The sequence below is a fragment of the Thalassophryne amazonica genome, chromosome 6, assembly GCF_902500255.1.
Source record: "Thalassophryne amazonica chromosome 6, fThaAma1.1, whole genome shotgun sequence".
In the NCBI taxonomy this organism is placed as follows: domain Eukaryota; kingdom Metazoa; phylum Chordata; class Actinopteri; order Batrachoidiformes; family Batrachoididae; genus Thalassophryne; species Thalassophryne amazonica.
The window spans coordinates 105,938,629-105,956,425 of NC_047108.1; the positions used below are offsets into that span (position 1 = coordinate 105,938,629).

General features: G+C 40.7%; 1 protein-coding gene across 1 annotated transcript in view; it reads right to left on the bottom strand.

Annotated features, from left to right (window-relative positions):
- Positions 1–17,797, bottom strand: part of plxna2 (plexin A2) — a 694,900-nt gene that overhangs the window by 37,377 nt on the left and 639,726 nt on the right. Inside the window, 1 exon segment of the mRNA XM_034173103.1 lies at positions 9,962–10,065. Coding sequence (XP_034028994.1) covers positions 9,962–10,065 — 104 coding nt within the window.

Below are 17,797 nucleotides of genomic sequence, written 5' to 3' on the forward strand. Positions count from 1 at the left end.
GAAACGACGTCCATGATTTCCAAAAACAATTTGAAATGTAGACTCATCAGACCACAGCACACTTTTCCACTTTGCGTGTGTCCATTTCAAATGAGCTTGGGCCCAGAGAAGGCGGTGGCGTTTCTGGATGTTGTTGATGTATGGCTTTTGCTTTGCATGGTAGAGTTTTAACTTGCACTTGTAGATGTAGTGATGAACTGTGTTAACTGACAATGGTTTTCTGAAGTGTTCCTGAGCCCACGCTGTAAGATCCTTTACATAATGATGTCGGTTTTTAATGCAGTGCCACCTGAGGGCTCGAAGGTCACGGGCATTCAATGTTGGTTTTTCGTCTTGCCGCTTACGTGTAGAAAGTTCTCCAGATTCTCTGAATCTTCTGATTATATTATTGACTGTAGATGATGGAATCCCTAAATTCCTTGCAATTGAACATTGAGAAACATTGTTCTTAAACTGTTGGACTATTTTTTTCACGCAGCTGTTCACAAAGTGGTGATCCTCGCCCCATCTTTGCTTGTGAATGGCTGAGCCTTTTGGGGATACTCCTTTTATACCCAATCATGACACTCACCTGTTTCCAATTAACCTGTTCACCTGTGGTATGTTCCAAGCAGGTGTTCTTTGAGCATTCATCAACTTTCCCAGTCTATTGTTGCCCTGTCCCAGCTTTTTGGAAATGTATTGCAGGAATTCATTTCAAAATGAGCAAATATTTGCACAAAAACAAAAAAGGTTTATCAGTTTGAACATTAAATATCTTGGTTTTGTGGTGTATTCAATTGAATAAAGGTTGAAGAGGATTTGCAAATCATTGTATTCTGTTTTTATTTACATTTCACACAACATCCCAACTTCATTGGAATTGGGGTTGTAGATGTTTACACTAAAATGCTCAGATTGGACAAACACGGTCAAGTCCACAGCAGCTAGTATCCACTGAGAGTGGTCTCACCTCATAGGTTGCTGCCTGGACCAGGAACACTAGCTGTCACTCAAAGCGTTCATATTCACAACCATCTCATCACGTATTGTGAAAATTGTTTCATTCGTTTCACTAACCCTTTGCCAAATAAACACATGGCACAGGGACTCATGGCCTCTTTTATGGTGGTAATAACACCCCTTGTGTTCAGTTGTCTATCTATTGTTGTAAATCTATAGAGAGTTGTAAACCAATCAAATGTGTTATTCAGTAAACATCTGAGATTTATCAATACTAGGACATAAGATGAAATGGGCAAGTTAATGAATTAAATATGTTCTTTTTTTGTACCTGTAAATGTCTATTTGTGTCATTCTGTCTCTTAAAGTTAATTAGTTCACACAGAGAAATGTGTCCACCAAAGGGCAAAGTCAAACAGAGCATTAGAAGATCAACAGACATCAATGCTGTCATATCTGTTGTACTTGGAGCTGTTGAAAATAGCCATAAATGCATCAGGTCTGTCAGGTGGATAACAGGATCTCGTTGGCTGTCCCTGTTACATTTCCAGTGAAGACAGGCAGCGGTCACCAGTTAACAGGAGATGAGACTTTAAAAAACAACTATACTTTTCTAGTCTGAGGTAGAGAGCTTGACCCTTTACTGTCAAATATCTACACATTGTTAATAATGTTCCAGCTGAAATGCACACTACTACAACAAGTGAATGTGGCCAAGAAATATTAATATGCAGGAAAATCACAGTCCACCTTTCACAGTTCAGCACTTTGTCAAACATCATCAATCTAATCACTAAAACTGTGTCCAAAGCAATAACTCAAGGGTCCATTTGCAATTTTTATGAATGGAAAATGAACTGGATTTATATAACACTTCCATCTTAACGCATTTATGCCCAGGTTTTTTTTTTTATAAGTGGAAAAAGTTGCATTAGTACCTTTGAGATTTTTTATTGTGAGTAGAAAATGACAGTGATACACTTTGGCAACAATTGTTGCCAATGTGGCAAAACGGGTTAAACAGATACACAATTGTTCATGGACTGGCACCTTCCTACCTGGCGGACTTGGTTAAGTCCTACGTACCTGCGAGGCCCTTGCATTCGCAGGGCGCAGGGCTTCTGTGTGTTCCGAGGATGAACAAGAAGTCTGTGGGGTATAGAGCCTTCTCCTACCATGGTCCGACTCTTTGGAATGATCTACCTGCTGTTACTAGGCAGTCTGACATGATGGAGACTTTTAAATCAAGACTGAAGACCCACTTTTTAGACTGTCTTATTTATTTAATCTGTTTGTGTTTGCTTTGTAATTTCTTTTTATTCTACTGTGTTTTATCTTTTTATTGTGCTTTTCTTGCTTTTAATTTTGATTTTAGATTAATTTGTGTTGTTGTGAATTGTGTGAAGCTCCTTGGGGCAACTTTGGCGCTATATAAATCAATAAATTGAAATTGAATAATTAATAAATTGATGTCAAATTCACACCAGGAGAAACTTGGTGATTAAAGAGACCTTTGTGATTTTCAAACGCAACAGAGCATTGAACCAGGGATCCCCTAATCACAAGCTCACTCCTCCAACCACTAGACCAACTCTCCAAATCATCACAAAACACTATTAGTCCATGATTGTAGCTGGTTGTTGGTACCACTTCATGAGCTCTATCTATGACTGAAGGTGATGGAGTTATGGGGTAAAGACAGCAAACATGGAGACAGGGTCAAATGGTAAATGGACTGCATGCACATTATACACTCAACAAGAATATAAACGCAACACTTTGTTTTGCTCCCATTTTGTATGAGATGAACTCAAAGAGCTAAAACTTTTTCCACATACACAATATCACCATTTCCCTCAAATATTGTTCACAAACCAGTTTGAAATCTGTGATAAGTGAGCACTTCGCCTTGCTGAGAGAATCCATCTTCCCACCCCTCACAGTTGTGGCCATAACCAAGAATGCCTGATTAGACACCATGAATTAGTGCACAGGGGTGGCCTTAGACTGCCCACAATAAAAGGCCACTCTGAAGGGTGCAGTTTTATCACACAGCACAATGCCACAGATGTCGCAAGATTTGAGGGAGGGTGCAGTTGGCATGCTGACAGCAGGAATGTCAACCAGAGCTGTTGCTCGTGTATTGAATGTTCATGTCTCTACCATAAGCCGTCTCCAAAGTCGTTTCAGAGAATTTGGCAGTACATCCAACCAGCCTCACAACCGCAGACCCCGTGTAACCACACCAGCCCAGGACCTCCACATCCCAGCATGTTCACCTCCAAGATCGTCTGAGACCAGCCACTCGGACAGCTGCTGAAACAATCGGTTTGCATAACCAAAGAATATCTGCACAAACTGTCAGAAACCGTCTCAGGGAAGCTCATCTGCATGCTCGTCGTCCTGACTCCAGTTCGTCGTCGTAACCGACTTGAGTGGGCAAATGCTCACATTCCCTGGCGTTTGGCACACTGGAGAGGTGTTCTCTTCACGGATGATGCGAAGGAGATGTGTTGCACTGCATCCCCCCCAATAAAACAAAACTGCACCTTTCAGAGTGGCCTTTTATTGTGGGCAGTCTAAGGCACACCTGTGCACTAATCATGGTGTCTAATCAGCATCTTGGTATGGCACACCTGTGAGGTGGGATGGATTATCTCAGCAAAGGAGAAGTGCTCACTATCACAGATTTAGACTGGTTTGTGAACAATATTTGAGGGAAATGGTGATATTGTGTATGTGGAAAAAGTTTTAGATCTTTGAGTTCATCTCATACAAAATGGGAGCAAAACCAAAGTGTTGCGTTTATATTTTTGTTGAGTATATATATATATATATATATATATATATATATATATATATATATAAACGCTTTTCCATCTGCATCAGACGGTCAAGTACTTTACAATTATGCCTCACATTCACCCATTCACACAAACACACTCACACATCGATGCCAGGGTGCTGGCATACAAGGCACTCACTATACACCGGGAACAACTTGGGGATTAAGGATCTTGCCCAAGGGCCCTTAGTGATATCCAATCAGGCTGGGTTTTGAACCGAGGATCCTCTGGTCTCAAGCCTAATGCTTCACCCTAGATCATCACCTCCCAATCAACTCCAAGGGTCAATTTGTTTTGTACAGGGGTCAAACGTTAAAGTTGTTCTAATTTTAAAAAGTGTTGAAAATTATTGATCAATCAATCAATCAATCAACTTTTTCTTGTATAGCGCCAAATCACAACAAACAGTTGCCCAAGGCGCTCCACATTGCAAGGCAAGGCCATACAATAATTATGAAACACAGTCTACGTCTAAAGCAACATAACCAAGGGATGGTCCAGGGTCACCCGATCCAGCCCTAACTATAAGCCCTTAGCGAAAAGGAAAGTTTTAAGCCTAATCTTAAAGTAGAGAGGGTATCTGTCTCCCTGATCTGAATTGGGAGCTGGTTCCACAGGAGAGGAGCCTGAAAGCTGAAGGCTCTGCCTCCCATTCTACTCTTACAAACCCTAGGAACTACAAGTAAGCCCGCAGTCTGAGAGCGAAGCGCTCTAATGGGGTAATATGGTACTACGAGGTCCCTAAGATAAGATGGGACCTGATTATTCAAAACCTTATAAGTAAGAAGAAGAATTTTAAATTCTATTCTAGCATTAACAGGAAGCCAATGAAGGGAGGCCAACACGGGTGAGATATGCCTCTCTCCTGCTAGTCCCCGTCAGTACTCTAGCTGCAGCATTCTGAACCAACTGAAGGCTTTTTAGGGAACTTTTAGGACAACCTGATAATAATGAATTACAATAGTCCAGCCTAGAGGAAATAAATGCATGAATTAGTTTTTCAGCATCACTCTGAGACAAGACCTTTCTGATTTTAGAGATATTGCGTAAATGCAAAAAGGCAGTCCTACATATTTGTTTAATATGCGCTTTGAATGACATATCCTGATCAAAAATAACTCCAAGATTTCTCACAGTATTACTAGAGATCAGGGAAATGCCATCCAGAGTAACGATCTGGTTAGACACCATGCTTCTAAGATTTGTGGGGCCAAGTACAATAACTTCAGTTTTATCTGAGTTTAAAAGCAGGAAATTAGAGGTCATCCATGTCTTTATGTCTGTAAGACAATCCTGCAGTTTAGCTAATTGGTGCGTATCCTCTGGCTTCATGGATAGATAAAGCTGGGTATCATCTGCGTAACAATGAAAATTTAAGCAATACCGTCTAATAATACTGCCCAAGGGAAGCATGTATAAGTGAATAAAATTGGTCCTAGCACAGAACCTTGTGGAACTCCATAATTAACTTTAGTCTGTGAAGAAGATTCCCCATTACATGAACAAACTGTAATCTATTAGACAAATATGATTCAAACCACCGCAGCGCAATGCCTTTTAATACCTATGACATGCTCTAATCTCTGTAATAAAATTTTATGGTCAACAGTATCAAAAGCAGCACTGAGGTCCAACAGAACAAGCACAGAGATAAGTCCACTGTCCGAAGCCATAAGAAGATCATTTGTAACCTTCACTAATGCTGTTTCTGTACTATGATGAATTCTAAAACCTGACTGAAACTCTTCAAATAGACCATTCCTCTGCAGGTGATCAGTTAGCTGTTTTACAACTACCCTCTCAAGAATCTTTGAGAGAAAAGGAAGGTTGGAGATTGGCCTATAATTAGCTAAGATAGCTGGGTCAAGTGATGGCTTTTTAAGTAATGGTTTTAATTACTGCCACCTTAAAGGCCTGTGGTACATAACCAACTAACAAAGATAGATTGATCATATTTAAGATTGAAGCATTAAATAATGGTAGGACTTCCTTGAGCAGCCTGGCAGGAATGGGGTCTAATAAGCATGTGATGGTTTGGATGAAGTAACTAATGAAAATAACTCAGACAGAACAATCGGAGAGAAAGAGTCTAACCAAATACCGGCATCACTGAAAGCAGCCAAAGATAACGATACATCTTTGGGATGGTTATGAGTAATTTTTTCTCTAATAGTCAAAATTTTGTTAGCAAAGAAAGTCATGAAGTCATTACTAGTTAAAGTTAATGGAATACTCAGCTCAATAGAGCTCTGACTCTTTGTCAGCCTGGCTACAGTGCTGAAAAGAAACCTGGGGTTGTTCTTATTTTCTTCAATTAGTGATGAGTAGAAAGATGTCCTAGCTTCACGGAGGGCTTTCTTATAGAGCAACAAACTCTTTTTCCAGGCTAAGTGAAGATCTTCTAAATTAGTGAGACGCCATTTCCTCTCCAACTTACGGGTTATCTGCTTTAAGCTACGAGTTTGTGAGTTATACCACGGAGTCAGACACTTCTGATTTAAAGCTCTCTTTTTCAGAGGAGCTATAGCATCCAAAGTCGTCTTCAATGAGGATGTAAACTATTGACAAGATACTCTAACTCCCTTACAGAGTTTAGGTAGCTACTCTGCTCTGTGTTGGTATATGACATTAGAGAACATAAAGAAGGAATCATATCCTTAAACCTAGTTACACCGCTTTCTGCGCCATCTGTTGTGCTAAGTTATGTTACTGGAGACCAAGCATTCAACATGGTCAAAACCATACATTTATTAATGTTATTAGCTCAAACAATAACGTGCATGGCTTTATAGTAAAATTGTAGCAACTTTCACTGGAGACCAAGCATTCAACATGGTCAAAACCATACCATTTTTAATCTTAGTAGCTCAAACAATAACTTGCATGGCTTTTTAGTAAAATTGTACCTAATTGTAACTTTCACTTTGACCCCTATACAAACTGAAATTGACCTTTGTTGCTATTTTTAACCAGTAACTCCATTACATTCAGTCATAATTTGTCCAAACTATAGTGTTTTGGAATCCTAATGATCAGATGATTGGAAGATTTTTGAATGTTGGCCCCTGTGTAATCATTCATGGACCCCTACCTGGCCACAGGTCCCATCCTGGGATGGCCATCATACAAGTTTGTGTAGACTGTTGTATACGGAGGCTAAACTGTGTCATTTTGCTTCCTTAAGAGGTACCAATTAGGACTAATTAGGATTAGGATTATCCGATTAGGATAATGTTATGTTTTATTAAATTATTGGTGCCGTCTTCTCCACAAATGACTCCTGTATGTCTGAATACTGGATTGTTTGGAAATTGGTGGGATCCATTACCTGAGCTGAGGCTGTTCAGTAGCTGGAAGATTATATCAACGAAATATAGGAAGGGCAGATGGAAATGGGAATGTGTGAAGTAATGCTTTCTAGTAACAAGGACAATGGTTAACCAAAGCAAATTACATAACTCAATAAAAAAAAAAAAAAAAAAAATCTAGAATCTCTCTTTTGATGGGTAAAAGGATCTTCCTGAATGCCAAGTTGTCAAGCAAGGATTCTGAATTTGTTTTTCTATAAGTGTGCACATTTATGTCTTAAAGTTGCTTTAGCAATGAAGTGGGAAGGTGTGCATTTCCATTTTCAGGTGTTGTAAGTCATTATTTCTCATGTGGCAGGGTAAATAGCCGTGGGGTTGCTGAGGATGTGGTGAGTCCTATGAATTTTAATGCCTCTGTAGCTTGTCCCTGTGCCTGCGTTATGTTTGGAGCTTCAGCATGGACTCAGTAAGATGCTCAGTTTCACTCTGCATTTCTCAGACTCACTTCACTCTTCCCGTTTTTTTCTCTTCGAGGCCTAATGAGCTGTGCTCCCTTATTGTGATAGACAGCCATGTACAAACACACACACACTGAGGGGCCATTGCCAGCTCATCATAAACACTAACAATACACTGAACGGATATTTTTTAGCTTACTTTCATCCTTGCTTTACCTCTGTTTCTCTCACCAACACTTTTCCCCACATTGCCCTGCAGCCTGGCAGCTTCTTTTGTGAAGCTGCACAGTGTCGAGGCCTCTCGTTCAGCACAGGGACCCTTAGATCGGTGATCAATAGCGCTCTTCAGATGTGCGATTGTGTGTTACCACCAAGGGAGGCGGCCACATGCCATGTGTACAGCGTGCCCACTCGCATCGCCCCTTGGCTGGCGATAGCAGGCAGCTTGTAACAAAAAGAATAGCAAAAAGACAACAGAGGAACCCATTATGGTGTTGAAACAAACAACGCTTCATCAAGGATTAAAGCACTGCAGAGACCATGGGAGAAGAGGTGCTCAGAGAAATGCAGGAAGAGAGAGAGAGAGAGGAGAGAAGACTGTTGCTTTCAGGAGCCAAGAAGGAAGAAAAATGGCAAGCGTGCAGAGAACATCCCAGTGAGTCAAAAAATGTGCAAAAGGAAATGTGTAAAAGTAGAAGAAGGAGGTCACAAGGAAGGAGAAACAAAGAAGATAACGTGAAGAACATCACGATGTGTCCTTTCCTCAAATGAAACCTACAGCTGCAAAATTATTCTGCCAGGGCAGAAGTTCAGAATGATTCCCCAGTGTGAGGTCTTAAGACTCCCCAGTCCTCCGTTCCGGATCCTGTCTAAAGATGGAGCTGCATCTCCATGTGCACAAGCCAAACACAACCACAGCTTGACATCAGCGCCAGCCTGACGAGGTAGCACGGAAAAAAACCTCATTAAGTCCTCAAACAGATGGTATCTCTTGTCTGACTAGCCATGCACTGCAAAATATTCCCGACCTGCTGAGACGATTGTCTTGTCTGTTTATTACTTTGTTTCTTTTATTCCTCCTTTCCACTACCTTGAATTCTGATAAGTAATATAAAACCTGTCTTGTTCACAGTTTTCATTCCTTTGCCTTCTACTTATGGTTGTTAAAACCATAAATAGAAGGCAATGGAGTGCTTGGTCTCTATAGCTAGTTTTCCTTTATCCTTTCCTTGATTATATATATATATATATATATATATATATATATATATATATATATATATATATATATATATATATATATTACTAGTTTATAATATTTTAATCCATAAAGGTATAACTAATGGGGTCAAGGTCACTTTGGTTATTCAGGACCCTGCTAGCAGCACCTACTAGCTGCTATAGACCGAACTGAACATTTTATGACAGATAACTGAGATAAAATGGCTTGCTGTGCAGATAATTATAGTAACAGACTATCGTTGCTCTGGTATTTCTGTTGCGTCAAGTCTTAGTATTATTTAATTTGTATGTTACCACCAGGTTAGCAGTAATTAGCAGGTAGCTTTGTGGCAGTAGCTCCACTAGTGGTACAACAGTTATTGATATGTCAGTCATACTTTATAATACAGGCACCCAAGCCATCCATTATGAAAAGCACCGCCCAGTCCATAAAAATATGTGTTAATCAAAGATATGAACCAAAGTTAGACTGTTAGCCTTAGCTTTACCTGTTTTGGTAATTGCAAGATGGGTATGTGGCCAGGCCACGTTTGCCCCACCTAGATCAAAGCAGGTCCTGCCAACACCCCACCTCTTCACCCGTTTATGGGCTGGCTGGATGTTAGGTGGAGTCAGGTACTGCCAAGATGGCAACATTTGGAGAAATCCCAACTGAGCTTCAAAACCGCTCTTCAGAAAACATATATGTGGGGTCATGCAGAGTTTTTCAGTATAAATCCAGTTAAACATGCCAGGCTATGGCTTTTTAAATTGCAGGGTGTCACTTGTGGTCCTGAATGTGGTAAGGCATAAGCAGGTTTGCACAACAACTCTAATTGCTGCTGGTGTAAAAAAGTTAACAGGGCATAGAGGATTAAAGTGAGAGATGCTCAGCCCTCTGCTGTCCTCCTGACTGGAGCAGCTCGACCTCTCCAGGGAGGAGGAAGACACAGTGGCTGAGATGTCAGGAGTCCAGCTCTCCTGCCACCTGCACAGTAATATATATCACAGTAATTGTCCCCTATTTTGTGAGTCAGGCACAATTATGAAAATGATACTGTCTCAACTTCAAGAGCAGGAAACATTAATTGGAGAAGTGCACTGAAATATGCCACTTTTTGGTTCGGATAACGTGCATCTTGAGAGCACACGAGGAAACTGTAATACTGGACACTGTGTATCTTACCTGGTAGTGCATAAGCGTGTTTAATCTCTTCCAGTCATTCTCTATTTTTGTGGTGATGTCTTCATCCTGCAACACAACACGAGCCAATCGACCCTGACGCCACTCTGAGGACAAACACAACACAGCATGCACTGGTTTCAGTAGGACGAACTGGCACCATGTGTCAAAATATATACATAAAACCAATCAAGTAGAAAAGTCAGATGATGGATACATGAACATTTCCAAGTATACGTCTTGGACTTGTTTTCCATCAAACATTAAATCAAAATCAAATCAAATCAATTTTATTTATATAGCGCCAAATCACAACAACAGTTGCCCCAAGGCGCTTTATATTGCAAGGCAAAAGCCATACAATAATTACAGAAAAACCCCATCGGTCAAAACAACCCCCAAAGAGCAAGCACTTGGAGACAGTGGGAAGGAAAAACTCAGTTTTAACAGGAAGAAACCTCCAGCAGAACCAGGCTCAGGGAGGGACAGTCTTCTGCTGGGACTGGTTGGAGCTGAGGGGAAAGAATCAGGAAAAAGACATGCTGTGGAGGGGAGCAGAGATCGATCACTAATGATTAAATGCAGAGTGGTGCATACAGAGCAAAAAGAGAAAGAAACACTCAGTGCATCATGGGAAGCCCCCAGCAGTCTAAGTCTATAGCAGCATAACTAAGGGATGGTTCAGTGTCACCTGATCCAGCCCTAACTATAAGCTTTAGCAAAAAGGAACGTTTTAAGCCTAATCTTAAAAGTAGAGAGGGTGTCTGTCTCCCTGATCCAAATTGGGAGCTGGTTCCACAGGAGAGGAGCCTGAAAGCTGAAGGCTCTGCCTCCCATTCTACTCTTAAAAACCCTAGGAACTACAAGTAAGCCTGCAGTCTGAGAGCGAAGTGCTCTATTGAGGTGATATGGTACTAAGAGGTCCCTAAGATAAGATGGGACCTGATTATTCAAAACCTTATAAGTAAGAAGAAGAATTTTAAATTCTATTCTAGAATTAAGAGGAAGCCAATGAAGAGAGGCCAATATGGGTGAGATATGCTCTCTCCTTCTAGTCCGCGTCAGTACTCTAGCTGCAGCATTTTTAATTAACTGAAGGCTTTTCAGGGAACTTTTAGGACAACCTGATAATAATGAATTACAATAGTCCAGCCTCGAGGAAATAAATGCATGAATTAGCTTTTCAGCATCACTCTGAGACAAGACCTTTCTAATTTTAGAGATATTGCGCAAATGTAAAAAAGCAATCCTACATATTTGCTTAATATGCGCATTGAAGGACATATCCTGATCACAAATGACTCCAAGATTTCTCACAGTATTACTAGAGGTCAGGGTAATGCCATCCAGAGTAAGGATCTGGTTAGACACCATGTTTCTAAGATTTGTGGGGCCAAGTACAATAACTTCAGTTTTATCTGAATTTAAAAGCAATAAATTAGAGGTCATCCATGTCTTTATGTCTGTAAGACATTCCTGCAGTTTAACTAATTGGTGTGTGTCCTCTGGCTTCATGGATAGATAAAGCTGGGTATTATCTGCGTAACAATGAAAATTTAAGCAATGCTTTCTAATAATACTGCCTAAGGGAAGCATGTATAAAGTGAATAAAATTGGTCCTAGCACAGAACTTTGTGGAACTCCATAATTAACCTTAGTCTGTGAAGAAGACTCCCCATTTACTTGAACAAATTGTATTCTATTAGATAAATATGATTCAAACCATCGCAGGGCAGTGCCTTTAATACCTATGGCATGCTCTAATCTCTAATAAAATTTTATGGTCAACAGTATCAAAAGCAGCACTGAGGTCTAACAGGACAAGCACAGAGATGAGTCCACTGTCTGAGGCCATAAGAAGATCATTTGTAACCTTCACTAATGCTGTCTCTGTACTATGATGAATTCTGAAACCTGACTGAAACTCTTCAAATAGACCATTCCTCTGCAGATGATCAGTTAGCTGTTTTACAACTACCCTTTCAAGAATTTTTGAGAAAAGGAAGGTTGGAGATTGGCCTATAATTAGCTAAGATCAGGTTGACCTCTTGCACACCTTGCAAGAACGCAGCCCCTTTGTGGATCACTGGCAAGTTGGGTTTCCACTGCTTGTTGGCACCGGGCAGTGGCTTGTGGCTGATGGAGCCATCACACCCACACAAACACGCACACACACCTTCACAAGTGACAGTAACACCCTGCCTTTTCCTCAGAAATGACTACATTTATGTTTACTGTCTGTCTCTGTACTTTTCTGTCACTTTTGTGCTCTTTTTCATACTTTTCCCTTGTTTCAAAATTCACCGAAGGCACTTTACCGCAATATATGCAACATATATTGCTCTCTTCTTGCTTGCCTCTACTGGTGGTTGGCTCTCACTGCGGTATTGTATCACTTCCTGTTCCGGAGCACAGCGGTGTTTTTCTGTATCTGTTAGCTGTTTAATCTGCGCAGTTAGATTGATCTAGTTATCTAGATTACGATTTGTTTCCCAGTGTAATCTTTACGTGCCTTAACTAAGCACTCCTTCTGCTGAATCACCTCTAAATTATTTACACATTATTCACTTTGCGTGTTTTTAGGAATCCGCTAGCTTAGCGTAGCTACTAGCTCTTAGCCGATTTAGCATGGTGGCTTCTCCTGTCTCTCCCGCACTTTTCTGCTCTGGGTGTGAAATGTTTAGTTATTCCTCGGCCTCCTTTAGCAGTAACGGTACTTGTAATAAGTGTAGCTTATTCGTAGCTTTGGAGGCCAGGCTGGGCGAATTGGAAACTCGGCTCCGCACCGTGGAAAATTCTACAGCTAGCCAGGCCCCTGTGGTCGGTGCGGACCAAGGTAGCTTAGCCGCCATTAGTTACCCCCTGGCAGATCCCGAGCAGCCGGGAAAGCAGGCTGACTGGGTGACTGTGAGGAGGAAGCGTAGCCCTAAACAGAAGCCCCGTGTACACCGCCAACCCGTTCACATCTCTAACCGTTTTTCCCCACTCGATGACACACCCGCCGAGGATCAAACTCTGGTTATTGGCGACTCTGTTTTGCGAAATGTGAAGTTAGCGACACCAGCAACCATAGTCAATTGTCTTCCGGGGGCCAGAGCAGGCGACATTGAAGGAAATTTGAAACTGCTGGCTAAGGCTAAGCGTAAATTTGGTAAGATTGTAATTCACGTCGGCAGTAATGACACCCGGTTACGCCAATCGGAGGTCACTAAAATTAACATTAAATCGGTGTGTAACTTTGCAAAAACAATGTCGGACTCTGTAGTTTTCTCTGGGCCCCTCCCCAATCAGACCGGGAGTGACATGTTTAGCCGCATGTTCTCCTTGAATTGCTGGCTGTCTGAGTGGTGTCCAAAAAATGAGGTGGGCTTCATAGATAATTGGCAAAGCTTCTGGGGAAAACCTGGTCTTGTTAGGAGAGACGGCATCCATCCCACTTTGGATGGAGCAGCTCTCATTTCTAGAAATCTGGCCAATTTTCTTAAATCCTCCAAACCGTGACTATCCAGGGTTGGGACCAGGAAGCAGAGTTGTAGTCTTACACACCTCTCTGCAGCTTCTCTCCCCCTGCCATCCCCTCATTACCCCATCCCCGTAGAGACGGTGCCTGCTCCCAGACTACCAATAACCAGCAAAAATCTATTTAAGCATAAAAATTCAAAAAGAAAAAATAATATAGCACCTTCAACTGCACCACAGACTAAAACAGTTAAATGTGGACTATTAAACATTAGGTCTCTCTCTTCTAAGTCCCTGTTGGTAAATGATATAATAATTGATCAACATAAGAAAAAAGTTGATTGATTGATTGATATTGATTTATTCTGCCTTACAGAAACCTGGTTACAGCAGGATGAATATGTTAGTTTAAATGAGTCAACACCCCCGAGTCACACTAACTGTCAGAATGCTCGTAGCACGGGCCGGGGTGGAGGATTAGCAGCAATCTTCCATTCCAGCTTAATTAATCAAAAACCCAGACAGAGCTTTAATTCATTTGAAAGCTTGACTCTTAGTCTTGTCCATCCAAATTGGAAGTCCCAAAAACAGTTTTATTTGTTTATTATCTATCGTCCACCTGGTCGTTACTGTGAGTTTCTCTGAATTTTCAGACCTTTTGTCTGACTTAGTGCTTAGCTCAGATAAGATAATTATAGTGGGCGATTTTAACATCCACACAGATGCTGAGAATGACAGCCTCAACACTGCATTTAATCTATTATTAGACTCTATTGGCTTTGCTCAAAAAGTAAATGAGTCCACCCACCACTTTAATCATATCTTAGATCTTGTTCTGACTTATGGTATGGAAATAGAAGACTTAACAGTATTCCCTGAAAACTCCCTTCTGTCTGATCATTTCTTAATAACATTTACATTTACTCTGATGGACTACCCAGCAATGGGGAATAAGTTTCATTACACTAGAAGTCTTTCAGAAAGCGCTGTAACTAGGTTTAAGGATATGATTCCTTCTTTATGTTCTCTAATACCATATACCAACACAGTGCAGAGTAGCTACCTAAACTCTGTAAGTGAGATAGAGTATCTCGTCAATAGTTTTACATCCTCATTGAAGACAACTTTGGATGCTGTAGCTCCTCTAAAAAAGAGAGCTTTAAATCAGAAGTGCCTGACTCCGTGGTATAACTCACAAACTCGTAGCTTAAAGCAGATAACCCGTAAGTTGGAGAGGAAATGGCGTCTCACTAATTTAGAAGATCTTCACTTAGCCTGGAAAAAGAGTCTGTTGCTCTATAAAAAAGCCCTCCGTAAAGCTAGGACATCTTTCTACTCATCACTAATTGAAGAAAATAACAACCCCAGGTTTCTTTTCAGCACTGTAGCCAGGCTGACAAAGAGTCAGAGCTCTATTGAGCTGAGTATTCCATTAACTTTAACTAGTAATGACTTCTTGACTTTCTTTGCTAACAAAATTTTAACTATTAGAGAAAAAATTACTCATAACCATCCCAAAGACGTATCGTTATCTTTGGCTGCTTTCAGTGATGCCGGTATTTGGTTAGACTCTTTCTCTCCGATTGTTCTGTCTGAGTTATTTTCATTAGTTACTTCATCCAAACCATCAACATGTTTATTAGACCCCATTCCTACCAGGCTGCTCAAGGAAGCCCTACCATTATTTAATGCTTCGATCTTAAATATGATCAATCTATCTTTGTTAGTTGGCTATGTACCACAGGCTTTTAAGGTGGCAGTAATTAAACCATTACTTAAAAAGCCATCACTTGACCCAGCTATCTTAGCTAATTATAGGCCAATCTCCAACCTTCCTTTTCTCTCAAAAATTCTTGAAAGGGTAGTTGTAAAACAGCTAACTGATCATCTGCAGAGGAATGGTCTATTTGAAGAGTTTCAGTCAGGTTTTAGAATTCATCATAGTACAGAAACAGCATTAGTGAAGGTTACAAATGATCTTCTTATGGCCTCGGACAGTGGACTCATCTCTGTGCTTGTTCTGTTAGACCTCAGTGCTGCTTTTGATACTGTTGACCATAAAATTTTATTACAGAGATTAGAGCATGCCATAGGTATTAAAGGCACTGCGCTGCGGTGGTTTGAATCATATTTGCTAATAGATTACAATTTGTTCATGTAAATGGGGAATCTTCTTCACAGACTAAAGTTAATTATGGAGTTCCACAAGGTTCTGTGCTAGGACCAATTTTATTCACTTTATACATGCTTCCCTTAGGCAGTATTATTAGACGGTATTGCTTAAATTTTCATTGTTACGCAGATGATACCCAGCTTTATCTATCCATGAAGCCAGAGGACACACACCAATTAGCTAAACTGCAGGATTGTCTTACAGACATAAAGACATGGATGACCTCTAATTTCCTGCTTTTAAACTCAGATAAAACTGAAGTTATTGTACTTGGCCCCACAAATCTTAGAAACATGGTGTCTAACCAGATCCTTACTCTGGATGGCATTACCCTGACCTCTAGTAATACTGTGAGAAATCTTGGAGTCATTTTTGATCAGGATATGTCATTCAAAGCGCATATTAAACAAATATGTAGGACTGCTTTTTTGCATTTACGCAATATCTCTAAAATCAGAAGGTCTTGTCTCAGAGTGATGCTGAAAAACTAATTCATGCATTTATTTCCTCTAGGCTGGACTACTGTAATTCATTATTATCAGGTTGTCCTAAAAGTTCCCTAAAAAGCCTTCAGTTAATTCAAAATGCTGCAGCTAGAGTCCTGACGCGGACTAGAAGGAGAGAGCATATCTCACCCATATTGGCCTCTCTTCATTGGCTTCCTGTTAATTCTAGAATAGAATTTAAAATTCTTCTTCTTACTTATAAGGTTTTGAATAATCAGGTCCCATCTTATCTTAGGGACCTCGTAGTACCATATCACCCCAATAGAGCGCTTCGCTCTCAGACTGCAGGCTTACTTGTAGTTCCTAGGGTTTGTAAGAGTAGAATGGGAGGCAGAGCCTTCAGCTTTCAGGCTCCTCTCCTGTGGAACCAGCTCCCAATTCAGATCAGGGAGACAGACACCCTCTCTACTTTTAAGATTAGGCTTAAAACTTTCCTTTTTGCTAAAGCTTATAGTTAGGGCTGGATCAGGTGACCCTGAACCATCCCTTAGTTATGCTGCTATAGACGTAGACTGCTGGGGGGTTCCCATGATGCACTGTTTCTTTCTCTTTTTGCTCTGTATGCACCACTCTGCATTTAATCATTAGTGATCGATCTCTGCTCCCCTCCACAGCATGTCTTTTTCCTGGTTCTCTCCCTCAGCCCCAACCAGTCCCAGCAGAAGACTGCCCCTCCCTGAGCCTGGTTCTGCTGGAGGTTTCTTCCTGTTAAAGGGGAGTTTTTCCTTCCCACTGTAGCCAAGTGCTTGCTCACAGGGGGTCGTTTTGACCGTTGGGGTTTTACATAATTATTGTATGGCCTTGCCTTACAATATAAAGCGCCTTGGGGCAACTGTTTGTTGTGATTTGGCGCTATATAAAAAAATTGATTGATTGATTGATTGATAAGATAGCTGGGTCAAGTGATGGCTTTTTAAGTAATGGTTTAATTTCTGCCACCTTAAAAGCCTGTGGTACATAGCCAACTAATAAAGATAGATTGATCATATTTAAGATCGAAGCATTAATTAATGGTAGGGCTTCCTTGAGCAGCCTGGTAGGAATGGGGTCTAATAGACATGTTGATGGTTTGGAGGAAGTGACTAATGAAAATAACTCAGACAGAACAATCGGAGAGAAAGAGTCCAAATACCAGCATTACTGAAAGCAGTCGAACATAAAGATATTTCTTTGGGATGGCTATGAGTAACTTTGTCTCTAATAGTTAAAATTTTATTAGCAAAGAAAGTCATGAAGTCATTACTAGTTAAAGTTAAAGGAATGCTCGGCTCAATAGAGCTCTGACTCTTTGTCAGCCTGGCTACAGTGCTGAAAAGAAACCTGGGGTTGTTCTTATTTTCTTCAATTAGTGATGAGTAGTAAGATGTCCTAGCTTTACGGAGGGCTTTTTTTTAAAGAGCAACAGACTCTTTTTCCAGTCTAAGTGAAGATCTTCTAAATTAGTGAGACGCCATTTCCTCTCCAACTTACGGGTTATCTGCTTTAAGCTGCGAGTTTGTGAGTTATACCACCGAGTCAGGCACTTCGATTTAAGGCTCTCTTTTTCAGAGGAGCTACAGCATCCAAAGTTGTGCTCAATGAGGATGTAAAACTATTGACGAGATAATCTATCTCACTCACTACATTTAGGTAGCTACTCTGCACTGTGTTGTATATGGCATTGGACAACATAACAAAGAGGGAATCATATCTTAAACCTAG